This window comes from Amphiura filiformis, chromosome 3 (genome assembly GCF_039555335.1).
Source record: "Amphiura filiformis chromosome 3, Afil_fr2py, whole genome shotgun sequence".
Lineage (NCBI taxonomy): Eukaryota > Metazoa > Echinodermata > Ophiuroidea > Amphilepidida > Amphiuridae > Amphiura > Amphiura filiformis.
The window spans coordinates 68,520,378-68,542,252 of NC_092630.1; the positions used below are offsets into that span (position 1 = coordinate 68,520,378).

The following is a 21,875-nucleotide window of genomic DNA, read 5'->3' on the forward strand; positions in this document are numbered from 1 at the left end:
CCAAATTACGCCCACATAAATTCACAAAGCGGGTGTCGGTCACGCAATACGCAAAGCACAGTTCACATAGATCCTGCGCCAAGCTGTGCGATGTTATGAGTCCCGCCTATTACAAGCTGATCAGTATAGCCACCACTTTGCATGGAAACTACATGGACATTAACCTTCTCTGCCATTTATCTTGAACTGCACTTGGATGTGATGTAACCCCCTTTTAGAATTTCAATTACAAGGTGATCCTGAGTTTGTCAATTGGGAAGCACCCGAAATCACCACAACATCTTAGGTCCTGGGAATGTTCCCAACCAGTCTCAGTGTTCAAATAGACCTCAATGGATTTAAGCTTCTTAACCCTTACGCCCTAGCTGCTTTTTGGCGAGGGGGAAGGAAAGGAGGAAAGAAAGAAAGAAGAGAAAACTTTTTTTCTCGGGTGCAGTTTCGGACCCCCGACCCTTCAGGTGCCACGCCCGTGCACTGGCCTACCTTGCCACAGGGGAGTAACTTGCCCGGCCAAGCTTTCCGTCCCCATATGACTGTTCACATGATGACGCAATAGCATCATGTGGGATCTGCTTGTGCCTATGCTTTCTGAATTGAGGTTTTTTGATGTTTAGTTAGGTTAGGGTTAAGGTTGGTCTTAACCCTGGAATTATGGAAACTTTCGGGGCTCATAACTGCGAAATCACCACAACATCTTAGGTCCTGGGAATGTTCCCAACCAGTCTCAGTGTTCAAATAGACCTCAATGGATTTAAGCTTCTTAACCCTTACGCCCTAGCTGCTTTTTGGCGAGGGGGAAGGAAAGGAGGAAAGAAAGAAAGAAGAGAAAACTTTTTTTCTCGGGGGCAGTTTCGGACCCCCGACCCTTCAGGTGCCACGCCCGTGCACTGGCCTACCTTGCCACAGGGGAGTAACTTGCCCGGCCAAGCTTTCCGTCCCCATATGACTGTTCACATGATGGCTTAATAGCATCATGTGGGATCTGCTTGTGCCTATGCTTTCTGAATTGAGGTTTTTTGATGTTTAGTTAGGTTAGGGTTAAGGTTGGTCTTAACCCTGGAATTATGGAAACTTTCGGGGCTCATAACTGCTAAAATGTTGGTCTAAAGTAAGAAGTATACATATTTAGAATGGCAAAGACTTGTTAAATTCATTTGCAAGGTCAAATTTGGGCCAAAATGCTCATTTTTGGCAAACTTCTTTTTCGTTAAACGTAACAAAAAATTCTTGGGCCTAAATTTTTTTTTATCAATTTTTAAAAACTAGATCAAAATATATAGAAACTGTTTTTATCTTTTTGAATTGTGACCAATTTTGAGAAATTTGCACCAAAAAAAATCATAACAAAGCCTGATTTTCGCCCAAATTTCGAATATTTTTGAAGTTGGTCAAAATTAAAAAAAATGGCTTTAAGATATTTTTATCTATTTTCAACTGGTTCACGAATTTTTTTGTTATGTTTAACAAAAAAGAAGTGGGGCAAAAAAAACATTTTTGGGGATTTGGGCCCAAAATGAACATTTTGGCCCAAATGTGACCTCACAGATAAATTTATCAAGTCTTGCCATTCTAAATATGTATACTTTTATATACTTTGGACCAACAATATAGCAGTTTATGAGGTCCAAAAGTTTCCATAATTTCAGTGGTAGGACCAACCTTATTGAGGAGGCTTTCTTGGGTTATCCAAGTTTGTCTGGAACTTGCTCACTTCCCTCAAATTGCGGTGCCCAAACAGCGAGCAGAAGCTTGCAGCACCGATAGTGAGGCGCTAAGTGCTGAGGCAGATCGCTATGCCTGAACAGCGAGCACAAACCGCAGGCAGAGGCAAGTAACATCGAAGCATGAAGTGCCAAATACCTCAACACCTCAAATTGCTTTAGGGTAGCAGATGCTCTTTACTAGAAAAGCTAGGGTTGTTAAACCTGAACAAATCAAATTAATTATGGTAGTTAGTATTTGCTTTATTCCCAGTTTTGCCATTTCAAAATACACAGGGGTACATTTTTTTGTAAGTACCAATCAGACGGAAAGTTGCCCCTTATCTGGCCAATAAACTGAGACAAAATCATTATGTACATCAATGAAAATGCCCATTTTCTTATAACATTATTTTGGGAGCATGTTGGTGTGAGGACTTAGTAGAAATTTGCCCTGGCCCTAGGAAAGTCCCTAGTTAGTAGTACAGTACATGTCCCAGGATAGGGTTGTAGTTATGCAGGCTTCATGTCTCTAGGCAAGAACCAAGCAACTCCAATAAACAGCATTCCGCAAGTGCACAACCCCGGGGCACAACCATTCCTATTCGTTTGGCTTCACCTGAAGTGTTGGGCAGTATTGCTACAGATACAGACAATTCTGGTGAATCACAATACGATGCGCTGCCAACAGTTGCTCTTGCCAGTCCAATTTTTGACCTTCAGGATCTATATCGCCTTCCCAGCCACCATTGGATTTTCACGCGAGTGTGATAATAATGTTAAAACAGCTCCACAAAGGATTCTGTGTGGAATTTCATCTTTCTTTTTTTTTTAAATATTGAAAAAAAAATGTGGAAAAAAGCAATTTTGTCACTCTATGAAGCTTAAAATTGCACTATTGGTGTATATTTTTGTTTTAAACAAAAATTTTGAAAAATTTGAAGCCTTTTGTAGACTTTGATGTGCTCTAAATGATTGCTTGAAATCAAAAACCTTATTCTCTCTCTCTAGGATGGGCAGACCAATTGATGCACAGCTATTAGGAATAGATCTATACCATTTTTCACCCTGATGTGGCAGTGACGTCAACACTGTTTCACACACGCATCTATGCAGCATCTTTAAGCATGTGCACGCCAGCACTTTGAGCGAAAACAAGTGATTTGCAGCTGCGCCCAATGTAATGTGCACCGACATCACTGCCACATCAGTGGAAAAAGGTTTAGGTAAAAATGAATATTCATCACATCGATTCAACAATAACACAAATGTCAGACACAATATACTTGCTTCAATATACATGTAATGCACATTTTAATACATTGCAATGCGTTTCTGATTTATACATTAGATATAACACAAAACTTATATATTTTCTTAAACATTCTAGACTCAGGAATGTTTCACAAAAACAGAAAACGTATGTACCACAGTACCAGTACATCCACGATGTACGTGCACAAAATAATTTAGTTTCAGCAATATAGGTTTGTAAGGCCAAGTAAAATGAATCAAAATGAATGAATTTGTCATTGTCTCAACTTTGAATACTGTTTTATCAATATCTTTGATGCACACATAAATGTTTACCAATGTAGGGTACAACCAAAAAGCCGAGTTGTATGACTAAAGATCATATGAGGCCACTGACTCGGGTGATATTCGATGACTTGACTCCAATGAATTTGTACAATGACTTGAGTATCTTGATTTGACTCAAACTAAAAAGGTGTAACTCCCCATAAGTTCAATATGAAAATAAAGTTTATGTATGCTTTTTGGGTTGAATTTATTTCTAATTAACTGTATTTTTGAAAAAACTTTTTTCACATGCGCACAAGCAATTTAAATGACCAAAAAAAAAAAACACCCTAAAGTGGTCAGACACTAGATACCTGCATAGTTTTAATTGACCAAATGTTCAAATGTCTTTTCATACCTTTTTTCTGGTACATGAACCTCAACTAAATTCAGTGCTGCATTGAAATTATCACACCCTTGCATACAAGGTGAAATAAAAATAAATAGCATGTTTTCTTTTTCATTCAAAATAGGCATGTTTTTGTAGGTAATCAAGTATTGAAGAGCAGAATATCAAACAAGTCAGAATCATAAGTTCATACTTCTTTAGCTCTAGTGACCAACACATTTCATAGAATCATTAGGTATTCACAAACAGAAAAGTTGATATAGCATTTCAAACATTTCTGGTGGAAAGGCTTTTTTGTTATTATTTTCTCTTTATTCTTCTAATTTCTCCCAACTTAAATAACTTACAATTGACCCAACACAAATAAGATTTATGAATATTATGAATTGCATTTTTCAAACTTCTGAAATGGTGCTCTATCCTACTTGGATCTCATACACCAATTTAGCAATTTCAATTTGCGCCACTTGTGTGCAAAAAATGTGTTACAAAAATATCCAAAGTCAAATACGAAAGTAGAAAGCTTCATATTGTAGCATAACATACCACATACAACCTTTGATTTGTGATGTAGAATTAAACCTCAATTTGGATTCAAGCAACAGCAGTGGGCCAAATCTCATAAAAACTTGCAACAAAGCACTGGTATTCAGTATTCTTATATTTCCCTACACTAGGTCTTGGCAGGGTTCCAAATATTTTTGTGATGATGAGGGCTATTTGGAGCAAATAACCCTCATGTGTACTTTTTGTGGTGAATTGCCCTTAACCCCTGTATAAGAGCCCTGGGTCTTAGAAGTTAGAAAGGAGTGAACACTTAAACAATTTGTTGCATGTCTCTGTAGAATAGTCCTTGCTATGAAAGCAACTTATACTGTTCTTGTAAGTTTTACTCACTATGGAACCATTTGAACACTATTAACAATAACATTGGTTGTCAGTCTTTACAATGACACTTGCACTAGAAAACAACAAATGATCAAATAAATATTTTGAGTATGGTGAGGTTCAGCTCTTTCCACCACTAACAGCAATTCACCTGTTTCTATGTCTTGGCAAATTTGGCTAAAAAAATATCTGATAACTGGAAGAACAAATTTTAAATATGGCACACTGCTGACTTCACAGCCCGTTTACAGTGGAAATAAGCTTTATAACCATTGATTTTATATTCTACAATGGACTTCTTGTGATACGGTTTTTGAAGTGTGGTGAAAGTTGCAATACATCTCTATGAAAGTGACAATGAATAGCAAATTATTGCACTTTATGTTCACCTTTCATAAGGAAGTTACACCCTATATTCAAGAGTGGATTGCAATTTAGAAACACTTCTAATAAACCGAGATCTAGTTGATTGTTGGGTTTTCCCCTCTTTTTATAACAAGCAACAATATCAGTGTGAACATAACTCAATACTCTTAAAATGACATCAATGCAATTTTACTGAACAAGTCATATGACAGTGCCTTCTCTTTCCTTGAATCAGTGACATATAATCATATCCTGTATGACTATACATGTTATGTATGTACATTCAAATTGTGAATGTGCTTTTCCAGAAATTAATGGCACCCCCTAAAGAAGACATGTAAGTTTGTACCACACATTTCTGGGAATTCCCACACCAAAGTTTTAACAAAAAAAGGGAATTCCCATTTTGACAATAAAATGATTAAAAAATTGGGAATTCACATGTCCCTAAATAAGACAGGCAAATTTTTGCCAAAATATTTGAGAATTCCCAAGCCTAAAATAAAAAGGTGTCATTTTCTTGGGAATTCCCATGTCTTCTTTAGGGTTGTGAAAATAATGACAAATCTGACAATTTTGTTGGGATTTCCCATAGCAAAAAATGGTGACAAATATTGGGAATCCAATGTCTTTTTTAGGGGGTGCCTTTAATTTCTGGAGTAGCAAAATGTATGTGACATGTACATGTATCAGAGAGTATGCATTGATACAAACAGGATGTCACCACTTAACTGTTGACGAAATGTAACATATTGTAAAGTTCCCCTGAACGAAAAAGAATTGATAAAAGCTCTGCAAGTTACATGTACATGTATAAAGATAAACAATAGTGGCTTTGTGAGGGCCCTTGATTTTTAAATATTATGGAAAAACTTGATCCATAAGTCATTTGATTCAGACATACTAAAACTACAACTACTTTGTGTGTAAAACCAATTCACTTGTTACTTTTTATCAAATCTTAAGTATACATTATTTTACTATACTGGCAGAACACAGTAATGAACATTACTAACATACCTTGCAAAGTTAAATATGATGGCATATGAGAATGACCAAAGGGTCATAAATTAACTTGACCACTTCCTAATAATTTCTCACTTAAAGAGACTATAAAATATGAAAAAAATGCTAAAAAAAACCTATTTCCTCCCCCCCCCAAAAAAAAATTAATTCCTTTGACATTACTATGGTTTAGGAATTTAATCAAAATATTTTAATATGTAAAACAATGTAATTACTCTCTATTTTCTACATGAATTTCATTTCTTTGTAATCAGTCTGAAGGACATATGGTGCAGTCATATGCGCTAGTAATGTCACATCACTGTGCTCTTACAATGGACTACTCACTACATAATTTGAACAATACTAACATGTTTTTATCTGTTTTTGTGTGTGTATACTTTTTTGGGTTTTTTTTTCTTCTTAATTCTTACCATTTCTTTTGTTTCTAAAGCAATGCAGAACAGATCCTCATCATTATTCTAGTAAAATAACAGTCATATAAAGCTGATATTTTGAAAAAAAATTCACAACAGGTCATGTGACCAATTTAAAAGTGTAAACTGAATTGCGCTTATTTTGCTTTAAACAGTCATGAAAATCACAGCATTTTGGCACTTCAAGTTAAATTAATTGTCAATTTATTTGCTATAGATCCCTCTCTTTTTCTCAATATAAATGTGTGAATGTGTTACCTTCCTGCATTGCCTTATAAACAGTTGGGTCATAATTTATATAATGTGCACTGTGTCGGGCCTGTAAGCTGTAACAAACCTTTTACTTAAGTTGCTGCACACATGATCATACACATTCATGGCACAGGTACAGAAGGCAAAAAAAATTGCTTGCTTTGTCCTCATCTGACCAGACTGTCTCGGCAGTCCCAACAGTAAAACTTTTTTTTTTACAATTTTCCAAAATATGTCATGAACCTCTTCGTCTGATAAACTGGTGATATAAAAGAAATGTTGTAAAATACCATGTCTGGTTGTACCTGGCTGAGGGTTCTGATATTTCATATTATCAGCCTCAGCATCCAAGCTCTACAATTTGCTATCCACCTTCACATTTTGGACGACGCATCCAAAAGATGAGTTTATTACAACAGGCAAAATTTTTAATCATGCATATTGTGCAAGAATGTACACAATAAAGTGGATTGGGAACAGTTGTACCAGATGCTCATTTTGTTGTTTGTCAAGGCTGCCTTTAATACAAATCACTTGATATAGAACTAATTTCACTTTAAAGATGGTGGACGCTACTGTAGCGCTCTCTCCATTTAGGTGAATCATTGGTCAATATGATTGGTAGCTTCAATAAAAACCAAACACTTGCTGAAATATACACTTCACTAGAAGTAGAAGTGCAGCAACTAAAATTTGATCCGTGTGCAAGTTTCGGTCACTGACACTGGACCGTGGTAAGATGTGGCAGCAGCGGAGAGGATCAAACCATTCCCAACCAACCGACCCAACCTCTGAAAGTGATCTAAGGACATGCAAACATTTTTTTTGCCTAATGTGAGCTGCCTTGCCCTTGACCCACCCAATGAAATGCAGCATACAAGCTGTATCAAAATGATTGGTACCCATCAACTTTTCATTGATAATGGATGGAATGGATGAGTCTGACACATCAAAATTCAACATAAGATCCAACAAATTTGTAGATTAATTGTATAAAATGTTATAAACTATCCATTCTGGACATTTTGCGAGTATCCAATATTGGATTTGGTAGAGGCAGACTTTTCAATTAGCAGCAAAATGGGTACCAATCATTTTGATACAGCTTGTATGAAGAGTTTATTTGTAAAAGACCATTCACACAATGGCTGCCTTAATTGATTTTTTTTAGTTCAAATGAATCTGCTGGTGGATATTTATCTACCTGGTCAGTGATTGATATTATATTACCATCAAAACATTCATTTGCAATATCCAATTTGTGAAACTTTAACTCATGGGCAGGGACAAGTGATTTTGCGGAACTTTTTTCCGTGCAATCTCCAGCATAATTGGCTATTTTTTCCTATGGGCAGGGATACATGATTTGCACTCGAAAAAGTTCCGCACAATCTCAAGGACATGCAAACATTTTTTTTGCCTAATGTGAGCTGCCTTGCCCTTGACCCACCCAATGAAATGCAGCATACAAGCTGTATCAAAATGATTGGTACCCATCAACTTTTCATTGATAATGGATGGAATGGATGAGTCTGACACATCAAAATTCAACATAAGATCCAACAAATTTGTAGATTAATTGTATAAAATGTTATAAACTATCCATTCTGGACATTTTGCGAGTATCCAATATTGGATTTGGTAGAGGCAGACTTTTCAATTAGCAGCAAAATGGGTACCAATCATTTTGATACAGCTTGTATGAAGAGTTTATTTGTAAAAGATCATTCACACAATGGCTGCCTTAATTGATTTTTTTTAGTTCAAATGAATCTGCTGGTGGATATTTATCTACCTGGTCAGTGATTGATATTATATTACCATCAAAACATTCATTTGCAATATCCAATTTGTGAAACTTTAACTCATGGGCAGGGACAAGTGATTTGCGCGGAACTTTTTTTCCGTGCAATCTCCGCGCAATTGGCTATTTTTTCCTATGGGCAGGGATACATGATTTGCACTGGAAAAAGTTCCGCACAATCTCCGCGCAATTGGCTATTTTTTCCCACGCAAATCACTTGTGTAACTGCTCATGGCAGCCATTGGGCAAAAGGCCTTTTGCAAATCAATTTGCATGTCACTAATGATTCAAACTGCACTTACTCACTTAAACACCATCAGCAAAATGAAGAATTATTTCAGCAATTCAAGTCTTTGAAGTTCTGAACAATACTGAGTAAAACATGCAATTCATTTAGTATCAGCTTTTCTGCACCATCATATTTACATAAACTGTACTGTGGAAGGCCATTTGATAGCTGCCTCAAGGTAATTTCTTTTCCTTTCTCATGTTGTTTTGCCGATTTATGAACTTTTAAAATCCCAACACACATTCACACACTTCAACTGTTTTGTGTAGAAATTGTTCTCCAAAGCAAGGTAACTGGTTGTAAGGCAAAATCAAATTTGAGTACTTTTTGATTTTGCCGTATCACACTACCTTCACATCTGTGGTCTACCTCAGGTTAGTGAGTGCCACTTGGCCTCTAAGTCATGTACGATAAGACAGCTTGTGTATATACTCTTCCACAGAGAGCATTAAGTTCCTTGTTATTAGGCTACCTCAGCGGAGCATCTGATGAGGAATCAGAATCAACATCTGATATTGATCCCTGTATGTGTCAAAACACAAAAGAGAGGAAAAAAATACCACAAAACATTATAAGATATACATTATTTGTTATATTAAATTGTTTTAAAAAGTAATAATAGTATGCTAAACAATATCTACAGTTTGTCCACTCTGAAGTACAAAGTGACAACACGCGCGTATACAGCACGTTAACAGTGCATAGTGCTGCATCTCTGCTGCAGGTATGCGTGTCTTCAAAGTCGGCACAATGTGTGCGTCTGCGTCGGTACTTTGTACTTCAGAGTAGTATGGAAAGCTTGTAATAAGAAGCAAATGATTTGAAATTTAAACACAAAATACACCTGTAACAAACTTAAACAAGAACAAAATGCAACAAAATAGTTGACCATAAAATCTCCTTTAAAATATGAGGATGCTGTTACAGGTACAAAACAATATAAAAGACACTAATTGAATTGTCAAATCACTATCACTTCCATAAAAATTATGTACATAGCGGTCTTTTAGCTCATGTAAATATCTTAAAAATGAAAAAGTTGCTTCCCGATTCTTTTACAGCTATAATGTACAACTACAATTTCCATAACATTTTAATTTTGTTATTCTTTAGTCAAAATGCTGAAATAATATTAGTAATAAACGTTTCTGTCCATTTTAAGCAGAAATAACAAGGCAAAGTGAAAAAAAAACCACTGGCTATTTTGACCCGTTTATCATGGAGTTCTATGGGCGACTTAATGTCTGAATATAGGACATTATGTCATAATTGCTCTATTGACCTGATTAACAACATAGTTGTAAACATTACAAATATTCCAAAAATCAGGTTTGAAAAAAAGAAACAATTTCATATTATAAGCCCGTACATTATGGATGTAACCTGATTCATCTGGATAGCATATCTTTACAATGCCACAAGAATTTTACTTCGCATTTAAGGCAACTGACAATCGATCTTGAGTTTCCCTGCCACATAATTTCTGAAAACAAGTGAGGTAACTTTGACCAAACATGAGTATAAAATGCCCTGTTATTTACCATTCATACACTCCTAGATAGTGAGAACCAATCAGAGCAAACGTTAGTAAATTACTAGCCGTGCATAAATGTTGTACAATTGCACGGGCGGACACTCCGCGCAGTGCTTTCGGGCGCATTCATTTTACTTGCGTCGTTGATGCATTATATTTGCTTGCATTTTCCAACATTTTTAGTGACAATTTTGTTATAAAAATGCAAAAATCACAGGATTGTTATTCATGTGTATGAAATAGGTTAATAAATGCGTATCACTTGTTGCTCGAGAAATTGTACAAAATAATGCACTTGTATTATTTTGTGCAATTTCACTCCCAACAAGTGATACGCATGATTAACCTATAATTCACTCACTCACGTTTAGCCCAAGTGAGATTTAGAAGTACACTAAAAAGAGGCTGCAAGGTCGGCAGCAAAATACCGTATTGTTTGTAATAAACGCTCCCCCTCTAATAAACGCCCCCCTCCAATTTTTCTGTGAAAAATTGACAAAAATTCCATGCTATATCGTGTGAGTAAGCTTAAAACTGGCATGAGTCAGTCAGTCTTGTCAGGGACGATCGGTAAATTGCATGGACAAAACCAGTTATGACTCGCACTTCCATCCATTCCATTGCGTAATTATGGTAGAATTTCACTAGATTCGTGCTTAATGATGTACTTACGGGTGTAATTTGATGCATTTACCACGAAAATGATATTTTCCATGGGCGTCGCCATTAGTATAGCCGTAAATCCCTCTTTTCTACAGGAGCACCATCGGGAAATTTATCCCGATTTTTAAGTTTTTTTCACAGACAATTCACCTTCAATAAACGCCCCCGGGGCGTTTATTACAAACAATACGGTAGATGTTTTGATTTTGATGTTTTCATTTAAACTGCAGATATTCTTGGGTTTTTTTGTGCAAATATAACCAGTTTTAATTGTTATTTTTGAGGGTGGGTGATGCTAAACTCAAAATTGACTTTCATCAACCTAAAGCATTGAAGTGTGACAAAATAACATTTAATAGAACACTTGTCTTGCTACTTGAAATTTGCCAAATAAGTTTATTAGTTTAACCATCTGGTTCCATGGCAATACTTTGGCACTTGCTGATGTGTCTGCATCCCCTGATTATTATTGCATAAAAATGATTGCAATCAAATTGATGTGTTCAGCCAAAGGAATTTTGATATTGCATCATTTGCATGACCTAAATCACTCAGCCAATCAGGATTACACTTCATTGGTTACAAACACATGGACTACAAGGGCCAAATTATTATGACATGACCTATGTAATGCACACATCAACATGTAACAAAACAAAAATTTCACAAAATAACACTTAGTTCAACTAGTAATAAACAGGACTGATATAAGAACATTGTGTCTTGAAGTAGAACTGAATATATGCAAATGGGCGCAGCACATACATGTAAAGCCTTCCATGTGCTGCTTTTGTGACCGGCATGTGCACTGGAAATGACACAAGCATATGTAATTCCCTTTTATCAGTAGAACAAAGTCTCACAGTTTCTGGATTGATAGCCATATAGCATTATGGCAAATCACAGTGCAACATTCAAAATTCATTATTATATACCAAAATTTGCATTTAAGAAAAACAATCTATTTGATGTAAGCTTACTCTGGTATCTTGACATGCGTGCTAGGCTTGGGCAACCTGCAGAGTGAAAATGGGTTGTCAGGGCATGCATGCAAGGCAATAATAACAGGCAACAAACAACATAACAAATAACCAGTAAACATGCAAGTAATACTAAAAGCTATAAAGTTCATCCAGCATGGGTCTAGATGTATTTTGTCACACTTCCCTCTTTCAATTTATTTCATGCACACATATTGAACTGCATTTACCTACTGTGTTTAGTCCTTTATTATTGGCCACACCTGCCCTACGTTTATCCTACACATGCATGTACATTGTTTAGGGTTTTTCCATTATACTCAATTATTTTGGTGGGTAAGCAGACAATATTTTATCAAATTAATGTTATTCCTTCAATTGTGGAATACTGTCAAAATAGTATCAATCATTTCTAAAAACAATCACCTGTACCCCTTAGAAAATATTGTCTGTACATGTAGTTAAAAACAAATGAGGAACACATTGGCAGCAGACTGAGCAAGTTTAGAAGCTGCCTTCAAAATTTTGTTTCCAGTTCATGAATAACACTTGCACACGAAATAGCATAATTTATACTTCAAGAGTTGATTTCTCTAAATGAAGAAGTACAGGTAATATGGGTGACCAAGTGAATGACTGGTGAATGAATTTTTACCAAGTCCACATCAAACTGTTTTCCAGGAAATATATCTTAAAAATTGTTTACCTGTGAGTTGTCCTCCTCTGCCTCATCATTACCATGGTTACTACCACCATGATCTTGATTACTTTGTCCAACATCTTCATTGGCAGCTGCATCCTCTTCATCCCCATGCTCACTAGATGATAACTCCTCTTCTTCAATTTCCTGTGGTGCTACAATGTTACCCTGTCCAACTATACCCCCACCACCAAGGTTGAGGTTATTCATCAGCTCAACTCCAGCATCCACGTCTTGCTGTTGCAGATGAAGAAGTTGATCAGCCGGTGGTAGAAACATTCCCATTTCTTCTTCTTCTAGCATCTCTTCAAAACACCTCTCTATAAAATCTTCCTCTCGGATTTGTTCAAGGGCCTGTGGATTAAAATTCAAAACAAAGTGAATTTGTTATTGTGCTTACTGCTTACCTTATTCAATGCATTGTCTACATCATGCAGGTCACCAACTCTCTGCTCTGCATACTTGCCAAAAGGAGGCACATTGCAACATTTCTAGTAGCATTCTGGCTATCTTGGTACATTCACAACACAAGTTTGATATCCCCTCTCCCTCATTCTGAAAACCTGGCTATGGCACTGTCTGGGACACACAACATCATATGAAATGTGACCATCCACCACAAGCCCAGTATAAAAGTTGCCAGTGCTAATTCAGGCATATGGACAAATAAGCATTACAGAAATCACAAGAAAACACAGGAATTTCAAGAGCAAAATTGATTTTTGAGCACTTCTTGGGGGGGGGGTCACTTCACATATCATGGAGCTATGCATCCGCGTTAATAAAAAACATTGAAAAAGGGTCCCATTTTGGCCATCAGGCGTCGACAACGTTTTTGCAAATAAGGGGTTGATTTCCCAGTATTTCGACATAATGGGTATCCATTTTGAAAAAACATTTCCTGGTATTTCTAAAGTCCGTACACCGGATGCCCATAAGTGCACTTTGGACCCACAAAAATCAATTTGGGACCCACATATTTTTTACTAAATGGGATCTGAATGGATCCAGCAATAATCCCCACCATAAAAAAGTGGACCCGGTTATTTATCTGTTTAATAACCTTAGATACTCAAAAGTGTGACTTTACACTGGATTTATGGTGGATGGTCATACGGAATATATGTGACACAACATATCAAGATACATACTTGTACAGTATGTTGGATAAGCCTGTATTAAGGTATCGGTAGATTAAAGTAACTTGCAAAATATTTAAACAAAACAATAAGGAAACAATTAAATGTTTTCAAAAATATCACCTCAAATTAAAAAACTCAGCTTAGTCTTTATTCTTTCAAGTAAAGATAATAGCTCTTGTAGCCACAGTGGTCGGCACTGGTCGGCAGTAACCAGTACTCAGCCTGACCGACCGGCACTCAAGGGTATTATGGATCTTGCCGACCAGCACTAAAATGACAAATTGTCCTCAAAACAGCTGTCAAATGCCATTACTGTCAACTTCAAGTAATTGGCATTCTGATTCAATTTTATCTTAATTTAAGCCGGCACTAAAATTTGGTTAGCTACAAATGTACAACCCTGAATAGCTCAATTAAGTGCTTTCGAAGGGACCCATAAGGTTGATATAATGTGTCACATGTGCTTGGGATGATACATACAATTACAGCCCAGTCAAGGAGAAAATGATGAAGTTTAAGAAAATTCCAGACAACCTGGTAGTATTGCAGGATTGGTCCTACTAAAGCCATTTAAAAACTCACACTTTTCTGTATTTTTATGTGTAATAACAAATTTCAAATGAAAATCCATAAACAGTGAACCCACTTTTTAGGTCCTAAACTTCCCAAAATTTTCACGAGATTTGGCTCCAACTTTCAGGACTGCAAAATCTATAGTGACTGTCTCAAGCTTAAGGGTAAGTGACCCATTGATACAAACCATATTTGCTGACATACCTGTGACATGCCTTTTTTCAGAAATTTGAACACTCATAGTGACCAAGGCATGTATCTAAAAATGACTCTGATAAATGTAGAATACAGGGTCACAAAGGCAATGGCCTTAAAATGCAGTACGTTCCCATAATCCCTAGATTTAAGTATTACAGATCAATTTTTTTTTCTGAGAGCTTATTTAATATTTTTAGGCAAGGTGAAAAGGCTAAATGACTATAAAAAATCATAGAAGCTTGAACAATCTGAAAAAAAATCTCAAAATCTTGTTTTTACAAACATGCTGCAGTCCAAATTAAAAGCAATTTAACAAAATATACCCAAAACACAAAATCTGGGTCAGTTAGGCTTGTAGAACATGTTTTGATTTACCTGCTTATTGAATTCATCTTCTTCATTCATCCACATGTATTCAGCAAATGGATTGTCTTTATCATTGTCATTGTCTTTGCTTTCTAGGACGGCTCCACTTCCAACTCCACCTATGCTATTGTTGTTATTCGTTGTCATGATTGCACTAGGATTGATTTGGTTGCAAATGTCTGTAGTGTGAGCATGTGTTATCAAAACCTGAAAGTATTTAGAAACAAGAATGACAATACTTAATGAAAAAGACTTGTGTTAAGGGGGTACTACACCCCTAGCCAATTTTGTGCATATTTTTGCATTTTACTCAAAAATGATAGCGCATTGGTGACAAGTAAGATATGTATATTATAGGGGCAATGACTACAACTACTGCACTGAAAATTCAGCAACTCAAGGCAAGTAGTTATTGATTTATTGATCAAATATTGGGTTTCCCTCATTTTTTACTGCAAATTAATAAACTAGAGCGGTAACCGCACCATAGCTGAACCATGGGGCTTTGGCAGTAGCCTATATTGTGGTACATGTATATATCACCCCTTTATGACCCCTTAATGACCTTAAATGAATTTTAAAATATTTTAAACATGTTTAGAATGTCATAAGGATCATTGCATTTAAATATCCGCTCAATTGGAGCATTTTCAGAAAATTGACCTTTGACCCTTTTATGACCCCTTAATGACCTTAAATGAATATTAAATTATTTTAAACATGTTTAGAATGTCATAAGGATCATTGCATTTAAATTCCAGCTCAATTGGAGCATTTTAAACACTTGACCTTTATCCACTTTATGACCCCTTAATGACCTTGAATGAATATTAAATTATTTTAAACATGTTTAGAATGTCATAAGGATCATTGCATTTAAATTTCAGCTCAATTGAACCATTTTGAAAACTTGACCTTTGACCCCTTTATTGACCCCTTAATGACCTTAAATGAATTTTAAAATATTTTAAACTTGTTTAGAATGTCTTAAAGATCATTGTATTTAAATATCAGCTCAATTGGAGCATTTTTGAAAACTTGACCTTTGACCCCTTTATGACCCCTTAATGACCTTAAATGAATATTAAAATATTTATAACATGTTTAGAATGTCATAAGGATCATTGCATATAAATTTCAGCTTAATTGGAGCATTTTTGGTTAAAATGACCTTTTTTGACCCCTGTGACCCCTTGGATGACCTCTGACGTTAGGAAATATTTTTACCATATTCTTTACTTCTTACTCTTTCATTTGACACCAGTTGGGGGTTCATACCTTCGTGGGAATTAAAGATATGTCCATTTTAGACCAAATGGTTGGTAAGTAAGTAAGTAAGTATCATACACTCATATAGGCTGATACCATTTCATGGTTCAGCAAAAATAATGCTTAAAACGTATATTGCATTGTTCAAATTGTACATGGATATTTCAATGCAAAATATCAACATTGTCCCATTTTCCGTACCCACCCTGCTATCAGCGTAGGAGTTCTTTTCACGCTAAAACACAAGAATTGGCGATATTTACAACAGACTCGATCGCTTAGCCCGAGGGGCATGATAAAAACATATTGTCTTGAATGATTAAGGGAGTACTACACCCCTGGCCAAATTTGTACCTATTTTTGCATTTTTCTCAAAAATTATAGCGCATTGGTGACAGGTAAGATATGTATATTATAAGGGCAAAGACTACAACTACTGCATTGAAAATCCAGCAACTCAAGGCAAGTAGTTATTGATTCATTGATCAAATATTGGTTTTCCCTCATTTTTGACTGTAATTCCACAACTGTTGTCTGTGCTGAAATAAAATTTCCAGTGCAGTAGTTGTAGTCCTTGCCCCTATAATATACATATCTTACTTGCCACCAATGCGGTATAATTTTTGACAAAAATACAAAAAATGAAAATAGGCACAAAATTGGGCAGGGGTGACAGTAGTACCCCCTTAATGATATAATGATAGGATTACCCGGCCCCGATATTGCAGGAAAGCAAAGTCCTGTTGTTAAGGGAATTCCTGTTATTGCGGGATGAGTAAGTATGCACAAACATTCAATTCTTAAAGGAGGATTTCATGATCCTAGCATCCTCTTTTTCAGTAGATATCCACGAAAAAAGCTTATTTCCAAAATTTCAGTTGATTCCGATTTTGTGTTTTGCGAGTTATGCATGATTTATGTATTACACTGCTCCATAGACAATGTGTTGTAATTTCGTTCTGGTGCACCAGAACGAAATTCAAATTTGGCGATATTTTTGCTAAACTAATTAATCTGCAAGAAATATTTGGTACATAAACATTATGACGTAGCCAGAGGTATCCAGTGGTGTAAAAATCTCAACTTTTTTTGGGAAAAGTGGGGGGATGAGGCTGTGGATCACGAAATGCCCCTTTAATGGGAAAAAAATCTAACTCAAAGACGGTTGCATAATTTGTTTTGGCAGGAATTGTTATTGTTAATGTTATAGCCAAAATAACAATTTCTCGATCATGAGAGGATGTACCTTCTGCACCAGCGTACTTTTCATAGAATAACACGATCGCGCGACCTGCATGACCGACCCTTGACCTTGCCTAGCAACTACTGTGTGATTGGTCAATTCTCAAAAGCTGTGTTTGCGCCGTAAGCGCCGGTATTTGCGTAGTACGCTTGGTGCAAATAACTGTGCGTACCCAAGTTGGCTCTCATGATCGAGAATTTAATATTTTGGCTATAGGTGACCCCGGAATGACGTCACAAGCCGTTGACCTCCGTTGACAACAAATCCGATTCAGAAGTCAAATTTGTAGTTTTCTGAGGTTTGTCCCTTTTCAAATCGGCCAAAATACTACCATTTCTATAACTTCTGGACATGGGGCCTCCAGCCAGCAACAAAAATAAAGACTCTCCTCTACATGTTCATGTGTTCAGCTTCACATAAAATGCATTTTTCGCCAAGTATTTAACCTTTATTTTACCGAAATCGGCCCAGAAATTAGCTTGATTCGAGGTCAAACAAAATGTAAACAGTCGGAATCAGCCTCTGCTACAAGTCTTCAATTAGTCACACTGCACCACGGTCTATTGTGGGTTGAAAAGCGTAAGTGTAGGCACTGTAGCGTCATGTAAAATAAGTACCCGGATGACCGGGGTCACCTATAGTAATGATTAGTACATGTATTAAAGGAGTATTTCGTGATCCTAGCATCCTCTATTTATGTCATTTTTCATTAGATATCCACGAAAAAACCTATTCCCAAAATTTCAGTTGATTCCGATTTTTGCGTTCATGAAGTTATGCATGATTATGTGTATTACATAGACAATCATACAATGCGTTGTAATTTCGTTCTGGTGCACCAGAACGAAATTCAAATTTCACGATATCTTTGCTAAACTAATTAATCTGCAAGAAATATTTTGTACATAAACATTATGTAGCCAGAGGTTTCCAGTGATATAAAAATCTCAACTTTTTTTGAGAAAAGTGGGGGGATGAGGCTGTGGATCACGAAATGCCTTGCTCGAGAAACACTAGCCACGAATTTGCTCACGGATGCCCTCGCATTCGTGGCTAGTGTCCTTTCGTATCTAATTTCGGGGGGGTAAACATATTACGTAAGACCACATAAATTATAATGACAATACAGCATGATAAACATACCCTGAAATAACCCCCTTTTATCTAACTTCACTTACCATTCTGTTACTATACGTGTTGGTGGCATAATTCCCAGATAGTATGTCCCATTTTAAGTGTACTCACATGAATATTTCTGCACAATTTGTGATAAAAATCGCTCCCTTCTTTTCTGGTGATCGCATGTTCAATGGATACAACACGTGAATACTGAATAGTAGGACTCGTCAGCTCTGGCCCATGCCAACTCGACCACAAACTAATTCGGCCCCTGTATAAACCCACTTAGGTTTTTATGTGTAGATGCCATGTTAATTAGAAGACGCAATGTGCTGTGGCTGTGCAATGATTATGAGCCCCCCCTCCCTGGGGAAAATTTCCGAACGACCCGCCAAAAATCGCTTCACCCCCCCCCCTCGGCCTGAAAAGTCACTTGTCCCCCCACTCGGCACACCAAAAATTCCCCTCTACTTTGAACTCTTTTAAAACAGATCAATAAAAATTCCTTTTTGTTAAATTGTCAATTTATGATGTTACTAGAGTGCGGTCTAGTCACCACGGGAGTCACCACAGAATTAGTTCTGTGAAAGTCACTCACATAGGGCGTGGTGTGCAGTCACTTACGGAGCACAGCCAATTACATTGTTTGTCTTTATTGCTATGTACCATCTACCAGGGTGCGATCTATTAAAAAAGTCACTCACATAGGGCGTGGTGTAAAGTCACTTACGGAGCACAGCCAATTACATTGTTTGTCTTTATTGCTATGTACCATCTACCAGGGTGCGATCTATTAAAAAAGTCACTCACATAGGGCGTGGTGTAAAGTCACTTACAGAGCACAGCCAAAAGGCAAAGCCAATTAACTTGTTTGTCTTTATTGCTATGTTGTGCCGTATACCAGGGTGCAGCCTAAAGTCACTTACATAGGGCGTGGTGTATTAAAATCACTTACGGAGCACAGCCAATTAACTTGTTGGTCTTTACTGCTATGATACACCGTCTTAAGTCACCTACAGCACCCTGAATAGCGCGTGATGTAAAGTCACTTACGGGACATAGCCAAATTTGACGGGAGATGGAGAGAGAGGAGAGCCAGACATGATGGAGGCAAATAGGGACGATACTGACCGTGCCCCCCTCAGTATGTTGCTGGCTGCGCCTGGGTACCAGACAGGTCCAGAGCCAGCCATCGGTACAGGCGTATCACGATGGCGGAAATTGGGACTCGAGTTCGGGTTGAAAAAGTCTGAGAACTGGATCGAGGCCTCGAGGGAGGGATTTTGAAGGTCGGGTTTGAAGGGAGAGAGAGAGACAGAAATAGAGTGAGAGAGGGATTGAGAAAGAACTGAGAGAGGCGCAGTCATGAAAGTCACCCGGATTTTAAAGTTAAATTTTATTTAAACCTCATGCTAAAAATGTATACTGTGTGTTGACCACTTTTCTTCAGATCTTCAATCATTAGAGATTACAACACTATACAAGTTTGCACAAAGTACATGATCTGATCGTTATAATGGCTTTATAAGTGTCACTTTTTAAAACAAAAAAACTTTTAATCAGTGGGTCACTGTTGTGGGCGGGGCTAAAAGTAATAGCCAGCCAATTACCTTTTCCCATTTGCTTTAGAAAATTTTTGGTAAGTGATCAAAATCAATTCCCAGTTTCCCACGCTATTGAGAATGTGGCTAGACATCTCGGCACCTTGCCATGCATGGTATATTTCCTGGGAAAGTCCGCTTATTTACAATATTTGCGGTGAGCTTTTGCGAGTTGAGCGGTTAACATAAAGCGATGGTTTGGTACTACAGTCATGGTACAATTTACATCATGATCATGTTGACGCATTGTTTTGTCTCACGGTGAGGTAAGGGCGCACCATTAGATGCTCGGGGGTAGGAAGTTGGTATCGGGAAGTTTTTTTTTAATTTCATGCATTACACAGAAGGTGGGGAAGTTTTTTTTTTTTTTAGTGTTGGTGGGGAATTTTTTTTTTTTTTTTTTTTTTATGCATTTATACACAGTTAGTTAGGTGGGGAAGTTTTGTGTTTTTTAGTGTTGGTGGGGATTTTTTTCTTGCTCGTTTTTTTTTTCTCAAAACTTACTACCCCCCTAGAATTCTAATGGTACGTCCATATTTTTGCCAATAATGTAGTTTCTGATGAGGAGCATTGTAGACACCCGGTCAGTCGTGAGCAATTATTTTTTATTTTGAACAAATTGGATAAAATTACTTGAGTCGCAAGGGTTTTATACGGTCGGTCGGGTTACCAGAAATTTTTATTTAGCCTTACATAATGATGAAAAATGAGCAAATTCGCGAAAAAAATTGCTACTTGAAAGCTATATGACTATGAGGTTAATTTTTCTGCACTAACTGTGACATTTTCACCCTTGACATCAAAATTTGTTTTTTGCCAGTGGAACATTTTTTTTCAGCAATCTACCAAGCCTCCCCCCTTGATATCTAATGGTGCGCCCTTACACATAAAAACATGGTTTTATACAGGGTCCGAATTTGCATGTGGTCGAGTTTGCCTTGGTGAAATGCCCTGGACTGGTTAATCGATCGACAAAAATAACAGGTGTTATCTGAATGAGGTAATCTCGTACCTACTAAGTGACTGTCCAGTCATAAATCACCAGAATTTACGTGTGTACAATTATCTCATAGGTTGAGATTATTTTCCACGATGTGACAGTTACGATAAGCAGCACTGTAAGCAGCGCTGAATTAGGCTTCATATATCATCTTATTTTTTAGGATCGTATGTATCAAAGATGTCAAAAGGTAGGGTTGAACTTAATTAAGCTTATATGACACGCTTATGAAAGTGTGTTTGTGAAAAATGAAGCATTTTATCAATGTTTATATGCAAGCATCTTTGTGTACCGGTCCGCACAATAACCTCTATGGTGGTCTCTAACGCAAATCAAAGATTTGCGATAGAGGCTATGCTCGAACAAGAAATGCCCCTTTAAATGTTACACAAAATGGGCCAAAGTTCAAGAAATTATGTCAAAATCTGGAAAAAAAAGAAGTTGACATTACATTTTGACAATAATTTAGACTTTTCGATCAAGATTAGATTCAAGCTGTGCTTTCTTTGCGAACAATGCAATGCATGCGAAAGAGGTCTCAGTCTGCCGAATTCGGAAGTAAACAGCAACTAACGTCACTGAAAATCAACAAATTATTATCATGATTATTTTGCCTGTTTAATTTATCTCAACTTCATTATCTTCAAGCAAAAAAGAAGTTCAGAGATTGCACTACTTACTCATTTGTCTACGGCTTCCTTGTCATTGCATATACAAATAATTTTTAGCGAATTTTCTTGTCACGAAATAACCTTCTTTTCGCGTACTTTTGACGTGACCTTCGTTGACCTTTCTGATATTCTCTATGTTGAAAGG

At 36.8% G+C, this 21,875-nt stretch overlaps 1 protein-coding gene across 2 annotated transcripts; it reads right to left on the reverse strand.

Moving 5' to 3' along the window:
- Positions 1-7,918: 7,918 nt before the first annotated feature.
- On the reverse strand, positions 7,919-21,865 carry LOC140149027 (uncharacterized). Of its 2 annotated transcripts, XM_072171173.1 has the most exons (5): positions 21,740-21,865; positions 14,837-15,034; positions 12,555-12,902; positions 11,849-11,884; positions 7,919-9,193 (listed from the first exon to the last, which is right to left on the reverse strand). In XM_072171173.1, the coding sequence occupies exons 2-4, from the start codon at positions 14,972-14,974 to the stop codon at positions 11,870-11,872; spliced, it is 501 nt and encodes a 166-aa protein (XP_072027274.1). In that variant the 5' UTR covers positions 14,975-15,034; positions 21,740-21,865; the 3' UTR covers positions 7,919-9,193; positions 11,849-11,869. The 2 variants fall into 2 exon arrangements, with proteins under 2 accessions (XP_072027274.1, XP_072027273.1); XM_072171172.1 differs by lacking the exon at positions 11,849-11,884 and having other exon boundaries at positions 7,925-9,193; positions 21,740-21,864.
- Positions 21,866-21,875: the final 10 nt, after the last annotated feature.